This window comes from Pseudochaenichthys georgianus, chromosome 22 (genome assembly GCF_902827115.2).
Source record: "Pseudochaenichthys georgianus chromosome 22, fPseGeo1.2, whole genome shotgun sequence".
In the NCBI taxonomy this organism is placed as follows: domain Eukaryota; kingdom Metazoa; phylum Chordata; class Actinopteri; order Perciformes; family Channichthyidae; genus Pseudochaenichthys; species Pseudochaenichthys georgianus.
Window position 1 is genome coordinate 19,623,335 of NC_047524.1, and position 16,246 is coordinate 19,639,580.

Sequence of the window (16,246 nt, forward strand, 5' to 3'; positions counted from 1 at the left end):
ACACAGTCTTTCCTCCATTAATGAGCAGCATGAAACGGTGTGACTCAGCGTTAAATCAAAGCTTAGTCCCAGCTCGCTCATTATGTCAGGGACAAACTGAGACAGACAGTCCACAGGGACTAGCTGTCCTCCAGTCAGACACTGTGTAGTTCAATGACAGGTGTCCCCATAGAGAGATGAAGCACACACTCTCCAATACGTTTGTGGGCAGGTAAGTGTGCAGCACGTTCACAAACACGTATGGTACAACCCTTTTGGATGATACTATGGAAAAACGATATTCTTTGAGGTTCATAGTCATTAATACACAAAGTGAAATGTGCTAAAGTTGGGTGAGCATTGATGTGGAATGGGAAATTATATTTTGGCCCTTCAGGAGTAGCATGCTGTGTCGTCATAGATCTACTCTGACAAGGGGTAACCTTTACCTAACGTACCTTCAAACTGCCCTTTAATCTTTCCCACCCGAGCAAACAGCAGATCTTTACTGCTCGATCAGTCAGTGGCTGCACAGCAGGCTTAATGGGATCTTTAATCTCAAGCAATGGCCTGCTCATAAACCACCAACACTATGTATCTATTCCTACTCCTCTTAATAACAACCACTAATCAGCAACACTTCTCTTCCTCTTTCCGTTCTTGGACTGTGTCCCTTGACTTGTCTGAACAAAGAAAAATAATGTAAATATTAAGTTGTGTCAGTGTATCAGCTAGATAACAACAAGCTTTCTAATAATACCCAACAACCAACATGTTTTGCCAACCGGCATGGGACCTCACCCACCAACAAACCCATCACGTTAAAACCTGACGACGATAAGTCTCAGGGGGCAACAGCCAATATTGCTGGGGATCTCAGTGTAGGCAGCGGATATTTGGCCAAATAATTACTTTTCTACGCACCTGCCATTGCTTAGTTACAGTCCCCTTAGCAACTTGAGATGCAAGATGTCATCTTAAACTGGATGGTTTCCCAAGTAGCCATTTAAATGTTATGTTCCCTTATTGACATTGAGTTGCGAAATTGCATTGGGACCAATTTATACTGCCTATTTTACACCCCACACAGACTTTTTTTTGCTGCAACCTGTGTGATGTGATTTGTCTTTTGAGACCAGAATGATACAATAAGGTTGCTTGCCAACAGATTCTTCATTCTTATGCAATATCTGTTTTTAGAGATGTATCTATCTGCCGACAATGGAAGAATGTGTTACAAGAATCAACACTTAGTATTATATATTTACATTTTGATATTGCTAACTATTGCATTTTCCTATATGTGCAAATGTGCACACAAACAGTATAAAACAGCCTCAAAACAATGCCTTGCACCCTGACACAGAGACATGTTCCACTTCTCATCTCAACTTAACTTAAATGTCTACAGGCACAGTATGATGAATATTGAGCCAAGCTGCACATTAACTTGCGTGTCTTATTTTAGAGATCTCTGACACCACATGGGAGCGGTTCAAAAAGCATGGCTTAGTTTACATCTAATCCATTGTTCCTCCGTGTCATATTTGTTTACAATCAATTTGACGGCGCGGCAGTGCAGTTGCACAGAGACAAGGGCCTGGAGGAACAGGCCATGTTTCAGAGCTGCAGACTCTTGTAACAGTTCAGTGGGTGCGCCTCGGCGTTGCTGCGGGGAGAGCAGAGGAGGAGAGCGGGTGTCAAGGGTACAGAAGAAAGTGTGGACGGCTGAGGAGGAGAGATAGTGCAGGATTTGTCGGGAGTTTAGCAGACACGAGGATAGCTCCTGAGGGCCTTCAGCAAACCCACACGCATACACACAGCGACTATTTCCTTTTATTCACCCCTACAGCCCTCACTCTCTCATCCTTTTCTCTTGATTTTAATGCAGATTCACATGAGCTTTTTGCTCATTTAGTCCATAAATCTTGTTTATACTTTCTAATACAGCCTCGTCCTTTCTCTCTGGGTGTTTCTTTTTTTGGTGAGCGGGGATGAAGAGAATACAGAGTTGGCATCAAGGCCACTGAGAGCTATCAGGAAGAGACAGTCTCTCCCTGGTTGTCTCGCTTTGAAACAGATTGATCAAGTCTGCTGGAGAACAAATTATGCACTGACTGCCGGAGTTCGTGTGTGTTCATAAAAATCATGTGTCGATGTCAAATGTGAATGTGTGTATGCATTCACAAAAGCAGGCAGGAGATGGAGGGAAAGCGACAGCTCGCCCGTTAATTACTCAAGCTAATAGAGCTGATTCACTCCCGCTCCGTCAGACGCACAGCGGGACGGGACGGGGGGCTCAGGCAGGACATGTGAAGCAATAAGATGGAAGTGCTGTGACTCCGGACAGAGGCTGCTGGGAAACGTTCTGAGAAAAGCCATTAGACTGATGTAGTTCAGGGGCTGTCTTTGGATGAGGACACGACAGAACGTTTTCATACAGCAGACACAGTATTAAAAGGTGCTCTTAGGATTAGGATTTTGTAAGTAAGTTCCCCAACACGAAAGGTTGTTAAGAGGACTTTAAAGCACAATTCCTCAATATTTTGCTATGATTTTAATTGGAAAGAAACTTCTCTTGCTTTTTAACTTACTCCATTCCCCTGAGTCGCTCTGGCCCATTTGTTTCTATGGCAACCTGTCCTCTGACAAACCCTTTTAGTTTGAGAAAATATTCAAGGTAGTTTTTATTAAAGAAAATAATTTGCTACTGTAGAGGTATTAAAGCCAATAAACTATATTTTAATTGCATATTTTAAACATAAAGCAAAAGTATCCATTCAAGCTATTTAATATCCATATGTCAATATTAGATGCCAACACTTACATTTACTAAATCCTACACATTTGCTGTACATTTAATCAATTTCAATTCCAGCTTAATATGAAGCTTGATGCTTAGAAGTTTTAAATTGTTCAGTTGTTGACATCTAGCTGTATTTGGTATAAAAAGCTAAAAGACAACAACTTGGTTAATCATTTCAAATATGGAAATTCCTGTTTCTCCTATGTCTATAAATGTAACACTTTTGATTGTGGGATGTTGATTGGGCAACACATGCAGAGATCTTCTTGGGCTTGTGGAAATTGTTCGTGCCATTTTTTTATTGTTTGACAATATAAACAATTGACTGAGAAATGAACAAATGCGGGTCCTAGTGAAAAGAAGTATAGCAACATACTACAGTATGTGTTATGTAGTTTTTCACACACACACACAACAGTAGAAAACTTCATGCACAACAATGTCCCAATGGAAATGGAGAGTTCAACACATGGGGATTGCATATGGAGGCTGTGTGTGTGTGTGTGTGTGTGTGTGTGTGTGTGTGTGTGTGTGTGTGTGTGTGTGTGTGTGTGTGTGTGTGTGTGTGTGTGTGTGTGTGTGTGTGTGTGTGTGTGTGTGTGTGTGTGTGTGTGTGTGTGTGTGTGTGTGTGTGTGTGTGTGTGTGTGTGTGTGGTAAGACTCGGGGGAGACAAAATCAATGAGTACATAGGGGCATGAATGCAAAACAGAAGGGTCCAAATACTGCAAAGGGTGATAGAAGGACTTTGCAGAATACAACAGTCAGCATATCTCTTCACTGCGCCTTCGCATTCACGGTAAAAAAAAAAAAAACCCTGCTACTCTTTCAGTGGATCTTTGGAAAGAAAGCCAAAATATTAGATTTAAGGTATTCAGTAAATAACGTAGTTAGTTAAAAAAAAATATGCAAAAGCAGGGGAGCTGAACATGCCATAAATTCAGCATGGACATGAGAAATATCAACGGCATGGTCACATTTTCACACGTAAATTAAAGTCTATATAAAGAAGTCTGTGAATGCGTGGCACATAAACGCTGATCACCACAAAGGCTTCCGCTTACGGAGTAGGAGCAGAGGGACGCTCTGATAACAGAGAGAGTGTAAGATTACGATAAGCCTCAGCCCTACAGTTTCTACACTCAGGATTCTGAATCTGAGAAACAGAAGTGGGGAGCAGCGAAAGGAAGTGTTTCTGAGGAGGATTTTTGAGATATGGGGGAACTGCCCAGTAGAGGGCGCTCCTCACTTAATGGAGTAGAGAGGAACACACTGACATAGACACACATACAGTATACACACACACAATGCAGCATCTTAATTCTATTCACCATGGCAATATTTGTATGGCCATTATTTTCAAAGTCTCCCCTAATCTTACTCGTCATGTTCCAGATATTCCACCCCTCTCTCTTCACCCCGTCCTTCCTCGAGCCCTACACTGAATTTCTCAACTCGTGTCTCTCCGTAGGCAGACCCAGGCCTGACACAATACTGTACTCACTAATGATCATCCAATGCCAGTGGTATTGTATGCCATCTGTTTTAGCATATGCAATACAACAGCGATGCGTAATCCTAACAGTAGAGAAATACATGCTTACTGGAAATGGACAGTCTTTGCACTCACTGACTGCGTTGCCAGGAAACAGGATGCCATGTTGTAAATACTACTGGGGGCACTGAAGTTGTTTGCCATTGAATGTGAGTGTGCCTTGCTAAAAAGTAAAGACTGTAATGGTGTTTGAGATGCAACGGGTGGCTGAATGATGATCTATGAACTTTGGTGGAAGTAGTTTAAAAATGACGATGCATTACTGCTGACTATTCACTATGTAATGTGGCTTCTTGACAGTGCAATGAATCAGAATAAAAGGTATTTTCAGGGAGGAGCAACTATTTATAAAGAAAAGGAATGTGTGCAGTCGAGCGGATGCTGCTGTCAAGTCAACATAAAAAAGTTGAGGGTGTCTCGATTCAGGTATGGACAGATTTTAGGCCATGTGGATTTTTAGTTTATCGGTTCATCTGGTTGTCTTTTCACTTCCCATTGTTTTTATAGCACTTGAGTAAAGTTATGGAAACAGACTCCCATCCACCTCCCTCATATGATGAGTGTTATTCATTTGCTAAAAGAGAGAAAAACACACAATTTACGAATTTAAGGATTCATTTGATCTATAGATATCGCAAAAATATCGCTTTGGGAGAAAAAAAACAATGAAAATCTCATATTGTGACACACAATGTGAAGACTACAACTACATATTCATCCAACAGCAGCGCCTGCTAAAACTTCCCTAAAAAACAGCTTCACATATAAATATTCATGAGTTATTTTAATAAGTGTCCACTCTGTCAGAACACCTTGTGCTTAAGGCCGCTACACACCAACCTGAGACCAAAGAACGCGTACCGAAGGCGTCCCGACTTTTACGTCCGCTACGTCGGCTGCGCCGCACACCTACGAACACACCGCAAAGACTTCAGTCGACGAGTGGCAATAACTGTCCTTACCAGCAGGCAGCGGTAGTGTGTATTCGTCATTCAAAAGAGGCAACAGAGTGATTTCTTTGGCCGACTTTCTTTGGCCAACTGTCAACACTGGCCGCGGGAGGTGTGAACATTTGCCGTAAAGAGACGACGATGCGGGACACACACAAGCCAAGAGATGCCCCCTTGGGTCCTCCATATTCAATGCCAGCCCTGTTAACTAAACATATAGAAGCTCGTCCTACTAAGAAAGCTAAGTCTTGTCAAATATTTCCCGAGCTAACATTTGTAAATCTCTTTACAAACGTTTTCTGTAATCAATTAAACCTAAGGATTTGTTTATTGTTGGATTGTTTAATACTAAGAGCCCCACACATCTGGCATCTTTGAAATAGAGAGATGAATAGAGTGGTTTAAATTAAAATGTGGCTCAGGTGTGGTTTCCTGAACATTTATGCTCAAAACCTCAGTAAAACTGCTGATTTACAGATTTGTGAAGTTTCTTATCGGCTTAAGTGCAGATGATCTCACCTGTATGCTCCATCAAACATTAATTTCACGCTGCGAGATGCCTACCGGTTATAACTCGGAGTTCAGTACTGCAACACCTAAAACTCCTAACAAGTTTCCAGGTCTCTCTTTATCGCCAAGGTTGCTGCGCCTTTGCTCTACTCTTCAGCATGCGTCTCACACCTGGCGAGGGTGTGCAGTGAGCTTTCTAATCATGTGTCTGAGAAACACAACATTCAAAGGGTAGAAATCAGTCTTTTCAGAACTAAGTGCAAAACAGAGGGCCAGGTTCACTGCAGAAGTGAACTAAAGGGCCATGAGTCTGATAAATGAGCGGACCTAGCAGAGCAGCATCAGGGAGGTTTTGTTAGTGGGATGGATGGTCAGAGCACATGCAGTCTCATTGCAGGTGAGGAGTTAGAGAGTCGCCCAGAAGTAAACGCACAGAGAGTAATAGAAGAATAAGTCATTTTTGTTAGGACTGCGGCCATGTACCTGAGTATATCTCCCTGCTCTTCAATTTCATCAGCAACCGCTTGACACCTGCAATAATGTGAAGAAGCGCGTCATCATCACAACTTCCCAACAACTGTCCCTTCAATGTACCCCTCCCTCTGAACTGTGAGGGGAGAATTTGAGGCCAAATGGAGAACCCCATGTGAAGATCCTTTAATGAATTGTGTTACAGGTAACATTGTAACGGCAATAAAACAACAGTATAGTAAGAGTCACAAAGGGATCAGTTCGTGGCCAAATAATAAGGGGTCAAATAAAAGCAAGAAAACTTTAAGGCACGCCATAGTCACGTTAGACCTAAAAGAAAAAAAACCTAATGAAGGTTGGTAAGCCAAAAAGCATTTGATGAGGATATATGTAGACACACATTTTAATTTTCTTACATACATTCTTATCCAAGAAAAAAACCCATTTGTGTCCAGAATGTGTAGTCACGTTAGACCTTAAAATAAACATTGACGATTGTTGGCATCAAGCCTTCATCTGGGAGGATTTTTAGGTCTAACAAGACTATGACATGATGATAAAGGGGATTTAAATGATAAAAAAACAGGCAGCCTTGTATTTTTTTATGTCTATTTTCTGTCTGCGTCTATCTTTAGAGAACCTCAAACAAACTATTTGTGTCCAGGATGTGGATTAAGTGTGGTTTAACTACATAAAACTATTTAAAAAATCAGTTATTAAGAGTAAATATATCCAGCACATGAGGTACGAGCCCAAAGATGTACAGAGAGCAAACAAAAAAAACACATAGACAGACAAAAGCCACCCACCCACTGTGACCCCCCCACTCCAAGACTCCCACTAACTGTCTCCCTCCTTGTGTGTGTGACAGGTGTGTTTCCTGGAGAGGGCACATCTGTGAGGTCCTTACCTGTGTTCCTGTCTGGTATGATACAGCAATGCTTCTTCAGTATGCCTGGCAACACCTTTCAAGAAACACAAGGCGGAGGGAGGTGGATTGAAAGAGAGACAGAAAGAGAGAGAGGGGGAAAGATGTTAATATCACACCAGCTCGAAGCAGATACACAACATGAAGCTCAGACAAAAAGCACAGAGCCATGCAGCGACCAACAATTACAGAGTGGCACGATACACACATTTCTCACACCATTTGCATCAAAAAGTGCTGCTCCCACAGTTATTTATCTAACACCTTTCTTCTGATGTGAGCAGTGGAGCACTAAATGATGGTCCCGGTGAGGATATATGTGCTAAAGGTTTCTTTTCTACTCTGATTCAGACTACAAACAGTCAAAAGGTGGGTTTAATGGCGTGTGAAGGAAAATATGATACGCTAACACTCCATTGGAATGGAACAACATAGAGACTAAAACAAGAAGAAAATTGCTGGATTGAGATGGGAGAAAGGTTGGCAGGGTTATCAGTCGATCTGGTGTGGACGCATCAACGGGGCCAATTTTAGAAGTTCTTTCTGCTCCATCAGCAATCTTTCCATGCCAGGAAGTTGTAACAGCAAATATAAAAAGCCAATTATTGCACAACTCACACGCCTGAGGTGATCACTAATAAATATTACATGCTTACAGTCTATTATGTGAGCATTACAATATAAACCTAATCAATCTTGGGTGTATCTTAGCTGCTGATATATTGCACCTATGCGAAATCATATCTCTAGCGGGTTAAAAATCTAACGAAACGTCCCTTTTTTCATTTATTTTTATGATGAGATTTTTGTTAAGCTTTGCGGTGACGCTGAATACCATTATCGGTGTTCACAAGGCACAGATATTCAGGATTTCAACTAAAAAGAAGTCTAGGGAACGCAAAAGGAGAAGGAGATGTGGGGGTGGCACAGCAGGTGTTATCAGTGCCTCTTTGTCCTTTGCCTCTGACTGACAGGCTCATTATTGTACAAAATCACTTTAGTAATATAGACAGCACTCCTCTTCTTTCTCTCCGCTCTACTTTTCATTGTGATAATGTTAAACGTTCTTTTACATTTTCACACGGTGATTATATCCGGCTTCCCTGTCTCTCAGTGATTTTTCTTCTCTCTAGGACTGAACAAGAGCAATCAGATAAGTGACAGTTTTAATTAAGGAGACGGGCAGAATATAAAAGGTACCTCTTGAAAAGATAGAGACAACCAGGAAAGAAATAGAAATGAACTATAATGGCTTGTCTCTGGGGGCTTTTCAAAAGCTATATCAACGTACTATATATGTAATTCATACAGGAGAAGGGCCTTAAGCAAATACTTTTGTCATCCTATCTCACTTTCTACTTTATCAGCAGCAAGAGGAGAGATAATCCATCATTCATGCAAACGCTTCCAAGCTAGTTTGTGCTCATAGTTTGCTTTCGTCCTTAAAATCCTAAATACTGTCCTATGTAACATGCCAAAATAAGTTTAAACTTCAGTTTGAAGGAACAGGTATAAGCTCTTACTTTTACTTCTATTAAAAAAAAAACATACGTCCTACCATTCCAAATGCATTTGATGCTTATATTAGTCATTTGACCTCTAGCAATAAAGTTTTTTCATATCCTTAAAGAGCCTGTGACAGCCACCCAACAACTGTTGTGCAATGAAATAGTGGGCTACTAATAATCTCGAACCGTCAGTTTAAAAAAGAAAAAGCGATACCGTTTAGATAAATATCAATAATTTCGAACATCGCGGGAAAATTCCTTTGACTCATTTTGAGGTTTGGGGGGAAGCCGGAAGTGACGTCAATGCGGGAACGTTTCACTGTGCAGCGTGAGATCCAAACACGGACAAAGTGTGTTGTCATCAGTAAGAATGGTTCGACGATGCGTTGTGTCTGGGTGTTCCAATACAGCAAATGACGAACTAAACATCAGCATCCATAGCTTTCCCACAGATGTCAAGCGTCAGCGCACATGGGAGAAAAACGTGCAGAACACAAGGACACAATCCATGGCAGGCTGGAGGGGAGGGAGTCCCACAAGAAATGGCTGGAACCATGCGAGTGGTTTTTTTCCCAAATGTAATATATAATTAGCATATACTATATACAAATCCTGAACTGTAAATATACATGGCTACACATTTTAAGTAATGGATCAATATAATCAGTTGCCAGTAATCAGCAACAATTGTTTGTGCAGTCCCAAAACAGAAATGTTAGGGACCAAAGAAAATAAATATGAGGGATTTTTTTCTGTTAGGTTATATAATATAGGTTATATAATATGGGATCAAAGGTATCCAAAATGGCAAACAGTCGTATTAAAACAGGTTCTTGTATTTAAATACAACCTCATCATTTTGCAGTGGTATGTAAATATGATATATGCAAGTTTCCATAGGGTAAACTTTTAAAATCTTTTTCAGCATCCAAGGCAGCAGTCAAATTGGAGACGCTGGTGTGCAACAAAACCCTGTGTAACGACATTTTGAAGCTATCTGGGGGCTCCCAAACATCAGCAGTGGAGGGATTCCACAGCCTCCTTATCCAGTTTGCGCCGAAGATGTATGTCTTCTCCTACACAGGAATGCTTTGTCGGTAAGTTTATCACCATTGATCCGGCTTACAGTGTTTTAAAAATAACCATGAGGTCTAGCAATAATACATATTTTATATGAACTAGCCCTTGAGAAACTTCATTGACAAGAGGCTGGATTGAAATGAAATATCGAAGTATTTTGCAAATGTATGTTAAATTCTGTTTTAAAAGTAACACAGGTACACATGCTTATAAGAATTGTAAAAAGGAAGGAAGCCCCCCCCTCCCAGTTTGTATGAATCCCAGTAATAAACAAATATTAAGACATAATTATGCTCCAATTCTTATTGCAGGATACTGATTGCAGCCCTCCACTTCAATGAAAATGCCAACCGGGTACAAGGCGTGACAAAGGCTGGGGAAGCCATGTATAGCATCAAGTACCCAAAGGGTAGAAAGGGAGCAGCAGTACTTCGCAGTGTTGGAAAGTCCAACCTATGGTGAGTGAGATTTGTAATAATGTAATAAAGAAAAAGTAAAGACAACATGATGTGGTTGCCATGCACATTGTATCAGTGACATTCTGTAACATACAACCTTGTAACATTACCAATTCCTTCCACAGACAGAGATAATTCATTAAGGCATTTGTGCATTTCGTAAGGTTTGCACAGTGATGGGCATGACTATTGTGAAGTGACGCAAGAATCAATAACAAAATTGCAACAGCATGTCTTGAACTATTTCAATTGGCACTTGCAGAATATGCCCAAGAACTCCTGGCAGAAGTAGTGAAGGAGTGCACAGACAAGGAGAATGTTGAGGCAGAGTTCGCAGTGGAACCAGTGATTGTGCCACCCCCACTTTGTGCCGAGTTCCCACATCCCGAGAAATCAGACTTTGTGAAGCAACACCTAAGTCGCTTCAAGAAATAAATTAGGTTCATCAGGTTCTGGCTGTGGCTCTTGAAATCCCTGGTAGTCGGGTGATGGGAAGGTATCACGGATCTTCACCACGACACAGGCAGGCAGTGGTACCCTGATTTGCTTGCCGAGGTATCCCCAGCACCATCGTACCAATTGGCGGTAGGCAGTGTAGCGTCGACGTCTGTAGGGAAAAACATAGGGAGAGTGAGTTATTAGCTTTAATATGCATTACATTACGAAGTGTAAGATGTTCATATCTGTAAAAGAGTTTTGTGATGTGTGTTACGTGCCATAGTGGGTGCTGGTGTTTGTGTGTGTGTTTGTGTTTCTCTCTCTCCATGATTCTCTCCAGGTGCAGCCTCTCCCCCAGGTGCTCCCAATCACCAATCAGGACCTCCATAAAGGACCTGAGGAAGGCTGCAGTGGCCCGCTCCCCTTCTCCTCTGGCTGCATGTGTGAGATGTGCTCCAGTGTACCTTGTTTAATGTAGTCACTTTCTGTTTAAAGAAAGTTGTTATAGTTTATTTTGCAAGTTGGCTGGTGAGCCCTTTCTCTTTGTTTAATTAAAAGTCCATCTTGTGGCTTCACAAACCGGTTTCCTCTCCTTTTTCTCTTGCCCGGTTGTTTTTGTGTTTTGTTACTTCTCTTTGGTTCCCCTAGTCCAGTAGGGAACGTAACATGTGGCAAATATAATAAGTACTATGGCAAATGCTCACAAAAGTTACAGTGAAAGATGTCTGTTACCACTTGAAGTAGTAATGTTTCAGTGGGCAAGCTACAATCTGTAGTGGTATTGTCATCAGTGTACATGGTCGTCTACTTGCATCAATATGGTATGAACTGTGTATAGTATTTGCACATCAGAAGTTTAATTTGTTGTCAGATTATACATACTCGTGTGGGGATTTGTTGAGGTGGCCATGGTTCTGCTTGTAGTATGAATAGGCCACGTCCAGCACATATTCATTTAGGCAGACTGCCTCAAATCCAGGGTGCTGTGTGATGCAGGATCCCCCATGGTTGCCATTGAGTGCCTGGACCTTTGCCAGCTCTCTGCAGCATACACACTCCTGTACTGTTTCCAGGTTGTCTGCTCTGCAGCATCCACATGTGCACCTTGAAAACAACAGTTGTATTTTTAGAAATGCTGCATGAATTGTAATAAACATCAGTAAAATGTGGTATATTGTGTGTGATAAAAATCATTGTAAACATGATTCATCACATATTTGCTGTTTGTAATTTACCACATCTTTATTTTATTAACATGCATTAATTAATAGGAAGCCAACAATTAATTGTTGCCTAATGGAATATATTTTACTCCAGAAGCTATAGATTAGCAGGGGAAATATAATTATTATGCACAATTTGTAGACCACCCCATTCAATCAATCAATGTTTATTTATATAGCCCAATATCACAAATGTTACATTTGTCTCAGTGGTCTTCACAGTGTGTACAGAATATCAGTATGACAATACGACACCCTCTGTCCTTAGACCCTCTGTCCTCAGACCCTCTGTCCTTAGACCCTCACATCGTACAAGGAAAAACTTCTGAAGAAAACCCACAGTTTAAAGGGAACATGGGAGAAACCTCAGGGAGAGCAACAGAGGAGGGATCCCTCTCCCAGGACGGACAGACTGCAATAGATGCCGTGTGTAAATTGAAAAGATAATACATGTGCAACATAGGTAGTCCATTCAACCCCATTGGCTTCGTAAATAAAATAGTTTACAAACCATTCCACATTGTTCAGGCGTTGTAGATCGAGAGGTATCTGGCGATCGTCGGGCGGGTTGTCATCTCCACTGTCCGACTCGGAGTTCGTTTCACCCGAATCGGTAGGGCATATAGCCAATATCGTCTACAATGTCATCATGAGTATCACTTTCTGATCCTTCAGCCTCATATGAGCTCTCAGACACGTTCAAAATTAAACTGTCATCGCTGTCTGAGCTTGCTGCAGTGTGCGCCATCATGCTTGTACATGTAGATGCTGGGATCATGAACGGTGCAGCTGGAGCTCTGTGCCCGCAATGACGTCACGCGTAATTTGGCGGGACTTGAAGAATCCCCGAGAAGATCCAGAAAATGTCAACATTGAAGGGCAGATGAATGGCTATCAAAGTACAAATATTCAAAATCAGTTCAGTAACAGTTTTCAAGGGGACAATATTTACTCAAATGTATGGGTTTGGATGATGGGGGGAAACTCGTGTCACAGGCTCTTTAAATCTTACTTTTTCTTTCCTGGATAGAAAAGATTTTTCAACGTTTACAACAATTCATTAGAAAATCATGTGCTTGTGACATACTGAACATACTGGCAGACACCTGATAATTTGATTATGAAGTCAAGCCAACCCATTGGTTCAGCAGTGATCACAGGGCACACCACTGTAGCCTGTATTCAGACCGTCTATGATTCAGACGTATGGTACAGAATGGCTGAGTTGTCTCTTATGTCTTTAGCCGCGTTCACACTGCGGTACTTTTCCCACAAAGGTTCATGCGAACTTAGTTCATGCGAACTTTTTACAGATCGCGTTCACACCAGAAAAAGTCCCTGGGGGTGGATTAGGCAAATGAAGCCGCTGACGTTACTTCTTCTTCTTCTGCTTTGGGTTTACTGGCAGGCCGCAAACCACTTCACGGCGTATACTGTCGCCCAAAGTCCCCGGAGTTGGGGACTGGCTTCAGTAGAAGCTGCTGGGAGTCCCAGCAGCTTCTACTGAAGCCTTCCGAGTAAATCGCCAGAACGCCGACACCTCCTCATCTCCACCGCTCCCATGTTTTATTTTGTGTTGCCATAAATTAGTCTCTCTGCGTTTCTGCGCTGGGCTAATGCTAATGCTAATAATGCTAATGCGAGGATAATAAAATGGCGGCTTCACAAAACTTTTTGGGAATTTTACGGGGCGTGGTTTGCAATTCGCCCAGCCAATCAGGAATATAGCTCTTTTCTCAAAAAAGACTATAGGCCCTGGCTGCGGAACGCGGAATGGGGCGGGGTCGGATGTGGGCGGGGCTGGACGTCCGATGGGCGGGGTGTATGGATATCCTAATGACACAAATAGCATCATCTGCTGGACAACTACAATAAGTACAGACACAAATCTGCACTGACTAAATATAATTAATCTGCACTCGACTAAATATAATTTAAAAACTAAATATACAAACTTCATACTAATTAAATGCATGAATGTATTTAAATATGTGGTATAAAAAGTCATATATTCTATATTAGTGTATTTAAGTTCATTATTTAATATTTGTTTTAGATGATAGTGTATTTAAGTATATTATTTAATATTTGTTTTAATTGATTATTCATTTAGTCAGTTCTGTGCATACTCATATCTAGTCCATATATTTCAAATGATACATTGCACTGCATTTAATAGAATGATAGAAAAAGCATTTATTATTTACAACATTTATCATATAACAGAACAATCATTAAGATAACAGAACCCAAAAAGCAAATACAGTAAATATAAAAACCAAACCAAGTATACAAACAAAAAATCTATACAACAGTGAAAGGCTTTGCTGATGCAAACATTCAACCGCGCTCTTCAAAACAGGCATGAACCTTAAGGTTTTCTTTATCAATGCTCAAAAAACATTAAATAGTCCGACTCAAATTTGAACCTGAACATAAATGCTGTGCTGCCTGGGGATGCTTCAAGCGCTCAGAGAAAGGAGTATGAATGTAAGGTTTCCCCACTGACATAGAGAGGAGGAAAGAATGGCTGGCTCAAGTCAGCAGGAGCAATGTAACTATCACAAAAGACAACAACAGCAACAACATATGTGAGGTAATCATATTTTTCACAAAACGAAGACCACACCATTGGGAAGCTTAACGTCTGTTTAATAAAAATAACAGGGAGAGGCTTGCAAAGCTCTGGGAGTTGAGACTCAGGTGCGGGGTGAGGGTCTCATTGCAGGTCTTTAGGCTCCAGAATCCCCCTGGGGTTCTTGTGCTGAAAGAGGGAGACAGGAGAAAGGGTTAGATACATCTAGCAACCAGAGGATGGGAAATTGCCGACCTATTTTAAAACGTACCTTGTGTTTTCACTCTCACTTAAGTCCCTCTCCCTTTGCCATCAATCCAACATCAGCTGAGCTGCAACATAATACAGACAGGTAATAATCAACAGAATCACAAAGACATAATATGACTCTGCTAAAAACACTCACCCATAAATTACGTTTTTGTTTACTGTTTGGAAGTCTCAAATATCCACTCTAAATCCATATCGATAGCGATGTATCACAAAAATAGCTCTCTTCCTTATTATTGTGTAACGTTAACTATATTATACTAGCTTGAACTCCAAAATGGATATCCTCATTTCACCACCTCCACCCACTACAATCACACGCCCCAACTCCCTCCACCCGGATAAAAGCACGTTAAGAAGCGCCTTTTCTCTAATTCCACAACGTTGGAGGAAATAACATTAGGAGAACGGATTAATAGGCTGTTCGTGGTTAACGTGTGTTGCTAACGTTATCCGGCATTCTAGCCTAATCTAATCTGTTATCTGTAAACGTCAAATATACTGATTGAAGGGATAATCCACTAACATCCTTTAATACACATGTGTAGTTAATTTGATTCAGATGTTCTGATAATATCCGCAATATAAATCTTTAAACGTATTCTTACCTTTAAAAGTCCATCACGAACGGTCGGGTCTATTATGCTGCAACCATAGACTGCTAGCCGCAGATCCTCTCAATAGTTTCCCGGAAGTGCTCCGCGATCCGTCATTGCTGTAAAAAACTGGTCCATTGGAGTGAACGGAGATGTCGGAACTCTTCTCTGGGCGGGGTCGGACATCCAACCCCGCCTTTTATCCGACCCCGCCCCATTCCGCGTTCCGCAGCGAGAACCTTCTCAAAAAAGAGCCGCTCGAAAGTCCCTGCTCTCTAGCAGGGACTTTCGAGGGGGTAAAAAGGTTCGCATGAACTACTTTTAGTACCGGCTCTTTTTGGTGTGAACGCGATCATGAACTAAGTTCGCATGAACCTTTGTGGGAAAAGTACCGCAGTGTGAATGCGGCTTTTGTGTAAAAATTAACGATTCAACATCCTATTAGACTGTTTAGAAAATTGCACAAAGCCTTCAGCATGGCTGTTTCCTTAGCTCATGAATTGTTTTGGGAATTTTTGGATATACATAGTTTTCACAGGACAGTGTAGATTGGTGTTATTATCTTGTCTTAAAAGTAGCTTAACCTACGGAGCTTAACAAAGATACAAGCTTTAACTAAAGCTAATAGGGACAAGTTGTGACAAACAACGTCAAATGACTTGAAAGGATTCTTAATGAGTGCCTTCTATTCCATATGCATCAAAATGCTATTCAGGAAACACGTGTAAAGGACAGTTGTGTGGTGGCCACAAATAGAAATCTCTGCAGAGATGAGATGATTGCTTTGTAATGACTCAAACAGCTGCATGATGTACGTACAATTATTGATGCTGGCTAGCTGGGTGATGGCAGCGGCTTGTAGTGGAGGAGGAGTGTGGAAACAAACTCTCAGAGACACTCT

The 16,246-nt window shown here is 41.3% G+C and overlaps 1 protein-coding gene and 1 long non-coding RNA gene across 4 annotated transcripts in view; both read right to left on the reverse strand.

The window, feature by feature from the left end:
- Positions 1-6,326, reverse strand: part of dlgap2a (discs, large (Drosophila) homolog-associated protein 2a) — a 243,718-nt gene extending 237,392 nt beyond the window's left edge. For all 3 annotated transcript variants that reach the window (XM_034111272.1, XM_034111271.1, XM_034111269.1), the window contains exon 1: positions 6,282-6,326. In XM_034111272.1, the coding sequence (XP_033967163.1) occupies positions 6,282-6,312 (31 nt within the window). In that variant the 5' untranslated portion in view covers positions 6,313-6,326. The remainder of the gene's footprint in view (positions 1-6,281) is intronic.
- A 7,866-nt stretch (positions 6,327-14,192) lies between these two features.
- Positions 14,193-15,560, reverse strand: LOC139436063 (uncharacterized). The gene is made up of 3 exons (XR_011645274.1): positions 15,358-15,560; positions 14,751-14,811; positions 14,193-14,668 (listed from the first exon to the last, which is right to left on the reverse strand). It is a non-coding gene; the product is annotated as an uncharacterized lncRNA (long non-coding RNA).
- Positions 15,561-16,246: the final 686 nt, after the last annotated feature.